The following is a 16,009-nucleotide window of genomic DNA, read 5'->3' as shown; positions in this document are numbered from 1 at the left end:
TGACACAACTGGCCACCCCCAATACTTTGGGGGGCAACTTTCAATTTGAGTGCAGAGTTGGTTGGAGTACAACTGCCACTGTACTTGTTATATGTTGACCCCTTGAGGTGATTTTGTCTTGAAAGAGTTCTACATACTTTTGTGGAGAAATGCTAGGATCACAGGCAGAATCTTTTTTTTATTATTTTTTTTAACCGAGGGATAGTGACTATACCCCAGATCTGAGAAAGACATCTGCTGCTGCAAACCGAAGCAGTTAAGTAAGAGATTATCTGTCATGTGGATAACCTGCATCACTTCAGGATAGAAGCCCAGGTTCACCTGATACTGTGCTGTTGTGAGCACGTTCAGTTCATGGAATACTGCTGAAAATGAAGATGAGTGCTGGCTGCCTAGCCCAACCTGAGAGTTCCCTGAGCAAAGAGTAGGTCCCCAATTTTGCAGATAACTGCATATCTGATCTGCTTTGAGCTCCTGCAGCCACAACTCTTAATCAATGCACTCTGTACACTTAACAAACTGTGCGACAAATGTACATAGGTTCATATGCCCTTATTAGATGGCACACATTGTGCTTCGGCTAAATTCAGTTTTTAGTAACATTGAGTCAGCATCGCCTGTACATTCATTCTCCAGGCTAGTCATACAGTTACCAGCAGAACCTTTTTCTGTGCAATGACTGTGCAAGAAGACATCTTGAAGTTACTATGCATAGTTCCTTTATTGTAATGATGGCCTTGTTTCTTTAGGAAAAAGATTACTACTGATTGGAAATGATATGAATTGCGAGTGATATGTGTGCTTGTTGAACTCCCTGTTTTACTGCACCCCAACCTCTGAGAATAAACTTTGACTGTTCCACCTCGCTACCCACTGAAAGTAAAGTCTAAAGAGAAAAGACTTGCCAATTCAGTGAGCTTTCAGTAGTGCCTGGCTGTTTAGTGTAACTGCAATTTTCATTACATTTTTACCATTTTATTACATGAATGGTGTCAGCCCTATTTCAGGGGACCCGGGTAAGACAGGGTCTACTGGTCCACAGCTCTGTTGGTAGGGGTTGTGTCTCTGGTGTCTTGGGGTCCATCCTGCTATGGCTCTGCAAACTGGGTCAAATGAACCCTTTCTACGCTTGACTCTCAGGGTAGCAAGGGCAAGCAGTCAAATGCTTCTCAGGAAAGTAGTGAGGAGGGCACCAACTCAGAGCTCAAATGTTCAAGAATCAGGCAAAATAATTCAATACCCAGCCCGGTGCTTGTCTCCATAAAAAGAGTACTACTTTAATGACACAGCAAAACAAAATATTATACACGTTAATGGGGTTCTATGAACCTATCTATAGGTGGATTTTGTGGCCTAATACAGCTCCTATAGTACCCCCAATATCAATGTTGTTGTCATAATGATAAAAAGATCATAGGCAATAATCAGGCACAGATGCAAGCATACTATCAATCTGTGCAAGGAACTAACATGTTGGGTAACCCATAAGTCATTTAATTCAGATCTAAAGCAAAAGGATGACATAGGCAAGACAGAGTCTTTTGATCTGAGGGCCCATGTTACCTATTCGCTGGGATGCACCACAGAGATTGACGGTATGCTCGCTGCAATCACACAGTCATTGTCAGGAATGAATAATGTGGCCGGTCTGGTCAACAGGTGATTGTCTTTGACAGTTGTTGGCTCCAGGCTGTGGAGAAGGTCCTTTGCAAAGATACTGCTTTTGTGTGGTAAACTGTCTGACAAGGCAGTGGCAGCATAAGTCCCTCTAAGCAAGCTGCAGAGGTACTGAACAGCACACTGTTGCTCAGGTTCGCCATATGAACCATGCAGGGAAGATGATTTTCAAAGCTCAGGTTGCTGCCAGCATCACTACTAGTGCAAATTGAATCTCCTGGGTACTCCTCAAGCTGGGAACACTGCTGGCCTCCTACTCCTTGACAGTATCTCTTTCTACAGGACCAGGTACTCTGCATAAGCAGACCCACACCTTATACAGCAAATTGCAAACTTCAGGTGATGTCCCTACACGTCTGGGAGACCAACTGTCATGAAGATACCATCCATAGAGTACAGCAGCTCTTCGCATACTCTACAGAGTACTCACTTCCTTGGTGAATAGGATCTTGGAAGTGGAACAAAGTGGGATTTTTGGATATCCTATTCAGACTAATTTTCTAGGCAGGGGGTTTTGGGCCACTGCCTAAAGTTCTGGAATCAGGTTCAAATAGTTTCCTTTCAAATGGCATTTTTTGGCTGCAGAGAAAACAGCTTTGGCCAAGGTGATGCCTCTCACAACTGACAGTGGCAATGAATGTTCCAAGCAGGTGAATCCCAAAACATGGGCACACTGAAGTGTAAAGATTCGGCACCTGTCTATCACCAGCCTTACTCAAGCAGCAATCAGGGTAAGACAAAAGGGTAGACCCTGTCTAGAAACCTCATCACCCTTAACAGAATCTGCTGACTCACACACTCTCCCATATCATCCACTAAATAGCTGTACTCAGAAAGGGCTAATCAGCAATTCCCTGCTACATGGTCCTTATAGAATTTCTAAGGGCAAGCCTGTCTCCATTACGTCTCACTTCAGTATCTAGGAGCCAGATCTACGAACATTTGAAATAGCAATTTCCAAGTAGCGTTTTGTCCAAATTGCTATTTGGTAACCACTATTCTTAATGTCTGAAAATTGTATTTTTAGATTAGAGTTTCCTAGTAGGTTGCAAATCAACTTCCCTCATGAATATTAATGAGGTAGGTTGTAATTATGACCAATTAGGAACGACAGCCCTTACAGGGCTGGTGGCCCGCCGGATCAACAGACCACCATGTCTGTGGTGGATTTTTAATAAACAAACTTATTTTTTAAATGCAGGCTATTTCCCTTAAAGATAACAGGACCGTGTTTGAAAAGAAAGGTTTCTATTTTTGTTTGTTTAAAAAGACGTAGTGGTCCAGTGAATCACTATCTTCTCTTAAACAAGATTTATTTTATTTTTTTACATTCACCACGGGCATTCGAAACATTGCTTGCGAAAAAGTCTTTGCAATGCATTACCACTAAACTTTTGTAGTTGGTAAAGTATTAATGTTTTGCTACCAGATTCCAGTCGCAAATCATTAATACATATCATTCAGATTTGGTACTTGGAAGGGATGTCCTAAACATGCCTCTTCCAAATACTGACTCAGAATTGGGTCGCAAATCCAAACTGTGATTCAGTAACTTGTTACTGATTCGCAGTTTGGTATACAGGGAGTGCAGAATTATTAGGCAAATGAGTATTTTGACCACATCACCCTCTTTATGCATGTTGTCTTACTCCAAGCTGTATAGGCTCGAAAGCCTACTACCAATTAAGCATATTTGGTGATGTGCATCTCTGTAATGAGAAGGGGTGTGGTCTAATGACATCAACACCCTATATCAGGTGTGCATAATTATTAGGCAACTTCCTTGTCTTTGGCAAAATGGGTCAAAAGAAGGACTTGACAGGCTCAGAAATGTCAAAAATAGTGAGATATCTTGCAGAGGGATGCAGCACTCTTAAAATTGCAAAGCTTCTGAAGCGTGATCATCGAACAATCAAGCGTTTCATTCAAAATAGTCAACAGGGTCGCAAGAAGCGTGTGGAAAAACCAAGGCGCAAAATAACTGCCCATGAACTGAGAAAAGTCAAGCGTGCAGCTGCCACGATGCCACTTGCCACCAGTTTGGCCATATTTCAGAGCTGCAACATCACTGGAGTGCCCAAAAGCACAAGGTGTGCAATACTCAGAGACATGGCCAAGGCAAGAAAGGCTGAAAGACGACCACCACTGAACAAGACACACAAGCTGAAACGTCAAGACTGGGCCAAGAAATATCTCTAGACTGATTTTTCTAAGGTTTTATGGACTGATGAAATGAGAGTGAGTCTTGATGGGCCAGATGGATGGGCCCGTGGCTGGATTGGTAAAGGGCAGAGAGCTCCAGTCCGACTCAGACGCCAGCAAGGTGGAGGTGGAGTACTGGTTTCGGCTGGTATCATCAAAGATGAGCTTGTGGTGCCTTTTCGGGTTGAGGATGGATTCAAGCTCAACTCCCAGTCCTACTGCCAGTTCCTGGAAGACACCTTCTTCAAGCAGTGGTACAGGAAGAAGTCTGCATCCTTCAAGAAAAACATGGTTTTCATGCAGGACAATGCTCCATCACACGCGTCCAAGTACTCCACAGCGTGGCTGGCAAGAAAGGGTATAAAAGAAGGAAATCTAATGACATGGCCTCCTTGTTCACCTGATCTGAACCCCATTGAGAACCTGTGGTCCATCATCAAATGTGAGATTTACAAGGAGGGAAAACAGTACACCTCTCTGAACAGTGTCTGGGAGGCTGTGGTTGCTGCGGCACGCAATGTTGATGGTGAACAGATCAAAACACTGACAGAATCCATGGATGGCAGGCTTTTGAGTGTCCTTGCAAAGTAAGGTGGCTATATTGGTCACTGATTTGTTTTTGTTTTGTTTTTGAATGTCAGAAATGTATATTTGTGAATGTTGAGATGTTATATTGGTTTCACTGGTAATAATAAATAATTGAAATGGGTATATATTTGTTTTTTGTTAAGTTGCCTAATAATTATGCACAGTAATAGTCACCTGCACACACAGATATCCCCCTAACATAGCTAAAACTAAAAACAAACTAAAAACTACTTCCAAAAATATTCAGCTTTGATATTAATGAGTTTTTTGGGTTCATTGAGAACATGGTTGTTGTTCAATAATAAAATTAATCCTCAAAAATACAACTTGCCTAATAATTCTGCACTCCCTGTATGGTCATAAGAAAAAGCATTTTCACGACTGTAAACGCCCTGATTCTGGGTCTCAGGCCGTTTGCTACCACAAAAATACTTCATACATCTGGCCCTAGGTCTCCTCCCTTCAGCTTCCGGAATGCAGGCAATACACTTTCACCGTCCGAGGAAGCAGTATTCCATTCTTTCTTCTGCCTTGTCAAACCAGGGGCTATCCAAAATGGATCCCACCAGTCCCAGCAATCAGATTCTTACCACAACGCAGAGTGTTGCTACCAGCCGCACCTTACTAAATGCACTTGACACAGGATGTCAGCGGCAGGGTATAAGTATTACATCTAAGCAGAACGTTACACCAGTGGAGCTGGTAGGTGCACTGCTCCTGAAACCGAAATAAAGTCTGTTCAGTATCCTTAAGCTAAATAAAATGGGTATGCTGCCACCATCGCTTTATGTCAGCAATTCAGTAAAGGGACAGCAGTCTCACGTCAGTCAAGAGGGCACACTTGGTGCAACCATCCAGGTTTTTAACAGGTTTTGGACCTTGGAATCACCATGGACAGGCCTGTGCCCCAGTACACAGTATATTAGCATGATGGCTGGACAGCGTGCTGGTTGGCTCAACAAAAATCAGATACAGTTTCAAGTGCAGCCTGGTCACTCAGGGCAGTGTAATATGCCTCTGTCTCATGCAGGGGACATTTATATCCCAACAGACGGCATAATTGCCCTCACGTTAGAAAGGCTCAGAGAACTAGCCACATAATATTCATGCTTAGTATGCAAGACAAACCACCCCAATATATATTGCAGCCCTCCCTTTATGATATAATTCTCTTTTAAAGGGACAAAATCATTTTTTAGAAATGACATTAGGCAAAACAGGTAAAAAATGCAGTGTTTGAATAAATCTAACCTTTATAGTAAGTTGACGAGTTTCTGTTGGACACAAGAGCTTTTGATGTGTGTTTCCAGACTGACTGATGACCCAGTGGCCAATGAATTTGACTTCAGGTAGGGGTAACCTGAAACAGAAATTGATGAATCAGGTATTAAGTTAGCATCAGATCTGAAAATTCACCAACTGTGTTACATACAAAATACATGCCTGCATGATTTGCTAAACAGAGTGCCAAGGGAAGTGGCACTGATGTATGTGAATTAATGGAGAAACAAAAACTGAGAAACACCATTTGAGGAAACCAAATCACGGAAAAACAATTTTAAGGTAAGACAATTTTAAGGAAATAGAAAAAGTCAAATTTAATGGAAACATTTTAAAGGAAGGATAATTTTAAGGAAAAATAAAAAAATACATCAAAGTTGGGAGGATTTTTGGACTAGAGAGGGTTTTTTTTTAGTTCAGACATGGGTAATTTTTAAGGGTGATGTAGGGTTTTAGGGGTCAGGAATGGCTGGAGTTTAGGTATAGAAAGGGTTTCAGCAATGGGTGACATTTAGGGGTGGTGGAGCTTTTTTTTTTTAAGTATCAGGAATGGAGTTTAAGGGTGGTGAGAGGTTTTTAGGCTGCACGGATGAGTGGAGTTTAGGGGTGTGACGAGTTTTTAGAGCTTAGGGATGGTTATGGTTCATGGATGGGAAGAGTTTAGGGCTGGTGAGGGTTTAGTTAGGGATGGTGAAGAGTTTATAGGGTTCAGGATTGGGTGGAGTGTGGGGTGGTGAGGGCCTTTAAGGATTCAGGGATGGGTGGAGTTTATATGTAGAGAGATGGTTTTTAGGGTTCAGTGATGGACAGAGTTTAGGATTGGTGAGGATTTTTAGGGGACATGGATGGGTGTGTTGAAGATCAGTGAGGCCTTTTTTAGCTTAAGGGATGGGCAGAGTTTGCGTGTTGTCAGGGGTTTTAAGGGGTCAAGGGTGGGTGGGTTTAGGCATAGAAAGGGGATTTTAGTGTTCAGGAATGGAAAGATTGCAGGGGTGGTGAGGAATTTTACAGTTCAGCGATAGGTGGAGTGTTGACGTGGAAAGGGCTTTTAGGGTTCACGGATGGGTGTAGTTTGGTTGTGCTGAGAGGTTTTTAGGAAGCAGGGATTGACTGTGTTTAGGATTGGTGAGGGGTCAGCACTGAAATAAATACCTATGACAAACCTTTCCTAAAGTAAGGTCTGCAACCACTGCATGGTCACATTAAAAAATAAACAATCAAATGCTAATTTTGAATGAGTTTCTATGAAATGGAAAATGACATTCATTCTGAAAATCCCATTAAACAATTTAGATTAAATGGTTTCTTAGTAATGGTATTCTATGAAATATTTTTAATGAAATCACATACAATCAAGTGGCATATTGTATCTACAATTGATTCAACAGCATTTTAAAGCACATTTCTAAAACACCCATGCAGGGACATTAATTCACCAAAATGCCAGGGGTAGCAGAAAGTAACATCATACACTCTTCCCCCTTTACTTTTACACACATTCACACACTCTTTCTCATATTAACACATTCTCACCGGCAAGCACGCACACTATATGCATTTAAAAGCATTTTTTTTTTACTTTCCTCAGCTAACAGGAAAGATCATAGTCCAGCGAATTGTACTTCGTTTTTTATTATATTAATAGCGAATAATGTAATATTATTCACTATTAGGGTAATAAAAAAATTGCCAGAAAACAAGGAGACTGGAGCCCCAGCGAGCTGCCCCTGTGTTCCTGGCATTGATTTTACCACTTCTGAGGGTCGCAAAGGCAGGGCCAGGGGTTGCAAGGGGCAAGCCAGGGGGCCAAGCTGCGACCCCTGGCGAGCCTTAAATGACACCCATGCACTCTTATTAAATCTTTTTAAATCTTTTTTTTATTCACATGTTCTTAACCTCAACCAACTTGTCTCTTAAATCAGAGGCACAGAAATCAGTAGTTAACAGATAAAGGAGCTGAACTGTGAGGTGCCTTTACTGGGCCTTCCTATGAAGCAGGCACACTGATTCTCATCAGATGTGTTGTGAGGAAGCTGTGAGAAAGATGAGGTAGTTTGGGGGTGGGGAGGGGCTTAGAAGTAATAAATGAAAAGAGTGTATGGCCAGGCTGTGATATCTCCTTCCCAGTAAACTTAAGATTGCTTCCTGCAATGTGAATGGGGTAAATAATGTGCAGAAGAGCAGACCTGTGTTAATATATCTGGAAAAGAAGAGGTGGATCAGAATTTACTTCAGAAAACCCATGTTCCCAAAATGTGGAAAAGCCCTTGATTAACTTTTGGTGGGCCCAGCAGGTTATTCAATCTAGCACTACAACAGCAAATAGTGGAGTTGCCATTCTGATATGGACACAAACGGAAATTTGAGTGGTGTAATATGAAACTGATTGACAATAGCATTGGTGTATCTATTTATGAGTAGTGAAAAGAGGCAGCAGTATACTTACTGTAAGCATGTTTTATGCTCCTCTTTCCAATGATCCTGCTTCTTTGTAGGAACTAACTCTTGCTCTCACAAAATATCTTTGTTATGTTATCTTATGAGGGGATTTTAACTTGGACTAGTTCCAAGAGGACAGGCAAAGAAGTACACATGGTTTTGATAAGAACTACTTGCCTCGGAAGCCAAGACTAAGGAAATGGTACCTTGAATTAACAAACACTCTTCATTTAGTTGATGTTTAGAGAAGCGGTCATATTAACATAGCTGGACACATGTATTATAGAGTATGCTTTGCTAGTACACAGATTGACTATTTTCTTATCACTAGAGACCCAGAGAAGTGCAAGAGGAAATTTAACCCATGGACTTGTCTGACTGTAAGATAATCACCCCAGAGTTTTCAGATGGGGGCTGTCAGGTGACCTCTAATTCATAGAATGCACATTAAACGCTTTTTATTTTGTCAGATTCCAACTTTAAAAATTGAATTATCTTGGATACAGAAGAGTATTTTCAAATAAATATGGGTAGGAAATAAAGGTAATTCTAACTATTTTTTAAAAACCAGGAAAGGATCCCCATGAGGAGTTAATGGAAGGTCATCTTCCTCAATAGTGATGAAATGCTACTAAATGAAGATTCTAGCTAGCTGCTTGGGGGAGATAATGAGTGGCTTGGTCCAGGGAGATGAAGCAGGGTTCATCCCTCAAAGATTACTTACCACAAATACCAATTGCATGATTGGGGATTTGGAGGAAATAGTAACTAATGAGAAGAGATTCCTCTGGCAACTGTCAGTATGGAAGCAAAGGTATTTCATCTGGTGACCTGGAAGTTTTTGTGTAAGTGTTGGACCATTTTGGTATTCCCTCTAACCAGGTAAACTGCCAGATTACACAATTTGGCCTTAGCAGTTCTCCACATGAATGGGGCTACTACAAATGAGTTAAGAATCTGGGGAGGCAATAGAAAGGGCTACTTTCTCCTGCCGCTTTGTTTTGATCATTGAACAGTTAGCTGTTATGTTTTAAGGGAAACTGCATATCACTGACCAATGGAGCATCCTGGGGAGGCTAAGAACATCCTTTTCTGCAACACTGTTGAATGATATTTTGCCCCTACATTGCTGAATCAGGAAAACAGTGATCACTAGTGAAGAATATAGCTCAGTCTCTTGCTACAGGGCTAATCAATAAAAAGCCAGGGTGATTATAATTCAGGCAGTTGATAATATACTAAGATTGATGCTTCAGGAGGGTAATAGATCTTACACATTTAAATACCTTGGAGTAAACGCTGATCAAGCAGAGTTCCATGAAATAAACTATAAGTCTTTCTTCTCTAAAGTTATGGTGCAAACGTAATCCTGACAAAATAAAATCCTTATTTCTGCTGAAAATTTCTGTGCTGCCTCACTTTCTTTCCCCATTCCAGGCTAGTGCTGCACATTTAAGAAAAACATGTTTTGCCCTTTTGAATGCAATGGCTACAAAATGTATGTGAAGCAGGAAAACTCAGTGAATTAACAGGCTGACACTCTTCCATTTGGAAGTAGGGGTTGACCACCCTCGACTTCAAGAGTTATGTTTGCTGCTGCAACTGCTGGCACCTAGCTCTGGCCTGCAAGAGCATCTCAAGTAATAAGTCAACACGGGCACCACAGACAAAGCCTGGTGCTTGGTCCATGGGGACATTCTATTGACACAGCCTGGAAAAGAGCAATGAAAAGCCATCAGAAGGCACCTAACAATGGTATACAAGAGTGCCCCACATGAATTAATTAGATCTTTGACAGCATTGTGGTCAAGGCCAAGTGAAAGGTTACTAGGACCATGGGTGACCATAAGTGAGGGGCTCATGAAGGTGTTGTGGATGGGACCAATAAAGCAAATCCTGGGCAGTGCTTAAGTCCCATAGGGTATTCAGGAGAACCCAGTTGTGAAGCTTACCCCACAGGTGAAACATTGTGGAAAGTCATACAAGACTTTTAAGCCTCTGAAGGCAGCTCAAGTGGGGCCAATATAAGATATGTGCTGATGCTCTAAATGAGACCTGATGGAAGTCCCTGGTGTAATATCTAGGCCTGTGAAGGGATCTTTAGGGCACATTTGCGCTAAGGCCCTGAGGTGATATGTTTTTGGACGCATTGGGGATCTTATTTTGTAGTATGTGAACGGGTCTCCTAGTAATGGCTTGCAAAAGGACCCAATAGAGGACTAGTACATAAATTGACTAGCTCCTATCAGCAAACCCTGGACAGTCTTAAGCCAGATTTGTAGTTCATGCAAATCTCAGTTTAGGGTAATTGGGGCTTCCTTAGGCCAAAACCAGGGGTAACCCCAAAATATGCCAAATCTCTTTATGGCACCTAACGTGTAGCCCAATTTAAACAATGTGGAGACATCAAACACAAGACCCAGTGGAAGTCCACTACCTTGAAAATGGCTTCAGGCTCTTAATACCATGAGATTGTGCATGCAGGAGTGGCTTGCGGGGCTTTGTTGGGAAGGGAGGTGCGGGGAAGGGTGCAGCGGACACGGAAGCAAATTAATAAAACAACATTTTTTTTGTTTATCACTTACCTGCTCCGCTCCCGTGCTGCTCCTCCCCCGTTGCTGCACACAGGCACAGGCTCCCAGCCTGCCCGGCGGCCAATCCTGACACTACTCAGAGCAGCATCAGGGTTGGCTGGGTGCTCCCAGACAGACTAGAAGCCTGTGCAGGCTCTCTCCAGCCCGGCAACTGTGTTACCGGGCTGGAGAGAGCCTACTGTGCATGTATGTTTGGCCGGACCGAGACGGCCAGACAAACATACATGTGCAGTGAGGGGAGTGCAAAGTGCACTCCCCTCATCTCGTCAACCCCAATGCCCCGCCCCTTTAACAAATGAAAAGATAATAATAATTGTTTATTATCTTTTCATTTGTTAAAGGTGATTTGCAGCAGCTACTGCTGGCGAGGGGTGCTACTCCTCTGCCCTAACGGAGGAGCCACGCTTGTGTGCATCGGCTCTTTTTAGGACAAATTTTTCTGTGGGTAAGATGTTGCCTCTTTTTGGCCAACATGCTTTAACTTCACACTAGTCTAGAAGAACTGGGAAGGGATGTGTCATCATTTTCGCATGTGTGCTTCATTTTGATGGAGCATAAGGAATAAAATACTTGCCTGGGATTTCAAGGATGAAAGTACAGCAGGAAAAGGCCTCTAGAAATAGCATCACACAATGTTACATAATCAGTATGTCATAATCTGTTCGAAGACGAACTGGCATAACAATACTTTTGATCTTTGCAATTAGAAATGTAAGAGATGTCAAGCATATTTAAAGGTGCTTGCTTCTTTAGATGTCTTGGAATCACGTCCCTGTGAAAGCTATAGTGGAAAAATACTCTTCTTTGTGTTCTGCTGGAGGTTGTCTTAAGGTGAGCATGTCAACAGATGACAGCGAACAGCAAGCCATGTGTTGTATCTGAATAATCTTGTGCTAAGGGAAGGGTTCTTAGCAACTGATGCTCTTCCACGGGATTCTGGATTGTGGATTCCTGGGTCAGAGAGAGCTGACAGTTGCTAAGCAGGGAGGTGTAGCAGGGGTTGTTGTCCTGTACTCAATAAACTCTTAAAACATACGTGGATGGAGTCTGTGAACTTAAAAATGGAGATCAGGATGGGATGAAGAAACATTGCTGCAGGTGATTTCATAAGAATATTTTGGGAAGGACAGTGCAACCCCTGGTCCCAGTGAAAATACAATTTTACGATATGCCAGGCTGCTGGGTAAGCGTACATAAGAATATATATCTATGCAAATGAAGATTGAAGAAAACGTTATAAGGAAATACAAAACGCTGTGATTGTGCGGAAAACCTGAATGTTACTTACATCCAATCAAACTACTTCCATGGGTGTGAATGATATATTATTACAAGACCGAAGGCTCTATTATGCGTTCTTTTCTTACTTTATTTTAAACAGCAGCAGTCAAGAAACTACAGCTCCCAGGAGGATTAGCGTCAGACTAACCAATGGGAGTGAAACAGAAACTAAGAACTAGGCCAATCAGCATACACCATCAACCATAGAGAGTACCCTTGACTGCAAGCAGCCCTCTTTTCTTGCTGCTCGCAGTCAAGTTAAGTACACTCTTCCGCTCTTGCGTTTATTCATGTGGCTAATTTTAATTCCTTTTGCATGCCTATTGTTATATATATATGTGTCAGTTCGCGGTACATACATAAGTCGTCGCGATATTGTGTTTTTCCGACCCCCTTCCCCCCGCGTTACAGTTGGTCTAATTGTGCAGCGCGCGCCGTCGCGCGTTCCATTTGGAAGCTTCCCCGTCCTGTCAGCGCATTTCCCAGTGCGCGTCTGACAGGCGAGCCGTTCTGTTTCCGTGGAGTCTCCGCGGAGCATTCCGGTTCGGTAACGCGTCTCCACGCGTCTCCGGAATGTCTTTTTTCTGCGGCCGAAGCAGCGTCCTCCTGTTGCCGGCCCGTGCTGTTCCGGGACAGCCAGCCTCTCGTCACAAGATTTCCTCCCACTCTCTCTCTCGGCCCCGCCCAAGGGAGGGCTTTTTCAAGTTCCATAGAGCGTTTTGCTCTCTATTAACCCCTTACTTACCTCAGTGCTGCAGAAACGTTTTATTACTATTTTGGCCAGACTGTCAGCTCGCAAGCAAAGATGAATACAGATACTTCATCTGTCAATTCGGATTCTGAGGATAATGAGGAGTTTTTTAAACATGATTTGAACAAATTTATAAAATCCTCAGTTAAAAATGCATTAAAAGCATCTATGGTTACGATGTCTAAGAACATCGAGAGTTCTGTAATGTCCATGATGTCCAAACACATGGCCCATTCTGCGGGGGAAGGCAGAAAACGCAAAGTAATCTCGCCTATTAAAACAGCGAAAGGCGCACATGCAGAGAGTGAGCTTGCCTCACACCAGAACGAGGACTTGGTTCCTCCCAGGCCTCCTTCTAAGGAGGGGAATTCTTCTAAAAAGTCGAGCTCACATGCCAAATGTAAAGCAAAGTCAAAACATATATTAGCGCCAAAAAAGAGTGCTGTTACGAGGGTTTTGGACACGGACGAAGAGGGCATGGACGAATTATCTTTGTCAGATAATCCTGAGGACACGTTTTCTCATTCTTCCCCCCCCTCCAAACGTTCGAAACTTTCCTCTAGCGGGCCTTCTACCAGTGTGGTTGATGCCGAAGGTGTTCCCATGTTCGACCCGTCTCTTATTCACCACCCCAATTCCACGGAGTGGTTTCCTGTGGATCACGTGGCTGAATATATTTCTTCCCGCTTGCGTCTTCCTTTGGATAAACAGACTCGCTCTAAACTCAGGTCTGAATGCCCTCGACCGTCTCTGGACTCTAACATTACTGTGACTCCGGCTATTGATGAGTCCCTCATCACATTTTTTACAAAATATGGAAAGGATCCCCGTAAAGGGGTTGACAAAGCCTGGACCACGTGCCAAGACAAACTCCTCGATGTGGTCGGTCTGCTTGCTAGAATTCTCGACTTAGCCGAGTCGGCTAGATTGGAGGATTCTCCTATCGATCCTTTAGACCTTTCTCTTTGGACCCAAAGAGCATTTTGTCTTTTGGGCAATGCTAACTCGGCCATCATCCATGAGAGACGTAAGGGTCTCCTTCTCCGCATGGACCCTAAGTTAGCTAATCTTGCTACCAGGGACCCTGGTATCCAGGCCGATGGCAAATTGTTTGGAGACTCTTTCATCAAGGACCTTAGTCGTTTCGTCTCTACTTTTTCATCTATCGATAAGGCCCAGCAATCCTTGAAGAAGGTTTTCAACCAACGTGTTTTTTCCCGGGCCGGTAGAGGTAGGAGTCGCTTTACCGGCCGCCAATATAAAAACCAAGGCTCCAGAGGATACTCCAATCCTGCCTACTACTATACCCAAGAGTTCAAACCCCATTTCTATCCCCAACGATCAAGGGGTTTCCGCAACCGTGGCCAGCGCATCTCCAGAGCGGCCAATACCTCAGGTAAGCCAACGTTCTGGCCCTCCCGTGGGAGGTTGCCTTCGATTCTTCCTGCAAAAATGGAAGTAAATTTCTTCAGATCCATGGGTTCTTTCCACTATCCAGGGCTATCGCATCGAATTTCTCTTTCCACCTTTCCAGTCAAGTTCCCCTCCTGTCCCAAGGTTCTCCCTCGAGATGTCATCTCTAATCTCTTCGGAAATCCAATCACTGCTAGAAAAAGATGCCATCCAAAGCTGCATTCCAGACTCCTCCGGTTTCATCAGTTCTCTCTTTCTCGTCCACAAAAAGAACAAAAAGCTAAGACCTGTAATCAATCTAAAATCCTTCAACCAGTTCGTCGTCTATCGACACTTCAAAATGGAGACTATTATCCATCTCAGGGATATTTTACTCCAGGGCGACTGGCTAGTCAGACTGGATCTCCAAGATGCATACCTCACTATCCCGATCCATCCTTCTCACAGAAAATATTTACAATTCCATTGGAATTCAAAAACGTATCAATTTTCCTCCCTTCCTTTCGGCCTCTCGTCAGCTCCGTGGTGTTTCACGAAACTCTTAAAGCCGGTCGTCTCCTTCCTTCGATCTCTGGGGTTCAGACTCATTATCTATCTCGACGATATCCTTATCATGCATCAAAACAAATCTTCTCTCCTGTCCCAGCTTCAGATAACTTCCACTCTCCTAACAGACCTCGGTTTCCTCTTAAATCTCGAGAAATCTGTTGTGGTTCCTTCACAACAAATAGAATTCTTAGGCTTCCAAATCGATTCGGTTTCGGCTTCCCTGTCTCTTCCCCGGGACAAGGTTTCTGCAATCAAAAGAGAATTGGTTTCAATTCTCCAGAAAGACTCTATCTCTCTCAGAACTCTCGCAAGAGTCGTCGGCCTTCTTTCTTCTTCTATCCAGGCCATATTCCCAGGACCCCTTCACTATCGCGCTCTTCAGCGTCTCAAGATCCTTCACCTTCGTCGAGGTTTGGCTTTCTCCGACCTCGTCTATCTAGATCAAGAATCTCTACTCGAAATCCAATGGTGGATATCCCATTTAGAGGCCTGGAACGGCAGATCCATCTTCCCCTCTGTGCTCGATCTTGTATTAGAATCCGATGCAAGTCACACCGGTTGGGGCGCCCGTTGTGGCTCAATATCGACTGGCGGTACATGGTCGGCAGAGGAGTCCAGATTGCACATAAATTGTTTAGAGCTTCTTGCAGGCTCCTTTGCGATCCGAAGTTTTACGAAGGACAGAGCAAGTTGCTCCATTCTGCTCCGCATGGACAACATTTCCGCAGTTCGTTACATAAACCATCTAGGTGGCACCAGGTCCAGACCCCTTGCTCTTCTGGCCAAGAGCCTTTGGGAGTTTTGTCTGTCCCACAAATTTTCCCTTCTTGCCGAGTATCTCCCAGGCTCTCTGAATTCCAACGCGGATTGGCATTACCGACATATCTCGGATATCAGCGATTGGAAATTACACCATTCCGTTTTTCACCAAATCGTAAGAAAATGGGGGCCCTTTCAGGTGGATCTCTTTGCGTCCAGACTCAATTCTCAACTTCCTCGTTTCTTCAGCTGGCGTCCGGATCCGTTGGCCTTAGCTACGGACGCTTTCCTTCAGGATTGGGCCAATTCCCTCAATTATGCTTTCCCTCCTTTTATTCTGATCAACAGGGTTTTAAACCAGGTCAGGCGCCAAATGACGTCCCTTGTTTTAATAGCCCCCTTTTGGCAATCTCAGGTGTGGTTTCCTCCCCTACTGGAGCTCGCGGCAGATTTCCCGATCTTACTCCCCTCATTT

The 16,009-nt window shown here is 43.5% G+C and overlaps 1 protein-coding gene across 1 annotated transcript in view; it reads right to left on the bottom strand.

The window, feature by feature from the left end:
• Window positions 1–16,009, bottom strand: part of VWA8 (von Willebrand factor A domain containing 8) — a 1,423,713-nt gene that overhangs the window by 659,658 nt on the left and 748,046 nt on the right. Inside the window, exon 27 of the mRNA XM_069205432.1 lies at window positions 5,719–5,827. Within this exon, the coding sequence (XP_069061533.1) occupies window positions 5,719–5,827 (109 nt within the window). The remainder of the gene's footprint in view (window positions 1–5,718; window positions 5,828–16,009) is intronic.

This window comes from Pleurodeles waltl, chromosome 8 (assembly GCF_031143425.1).
Source record: "Pleurodeles waltl isolate 20211129_DDA chromosome 8, aPleWal1.hap1.20221129, whole genome shotgun sequence".
Lineage (NCBI taxonomy): Eukaryota > Metazoa > Chordata > Amphibia > Caudata > Salamandridae > Pleurodeles > Pleurodeles waltl.
Note: the sequence above shows the minus strand (reverse complement) of the source record. Positions and strands in the feature narration are given on the sequence as shown.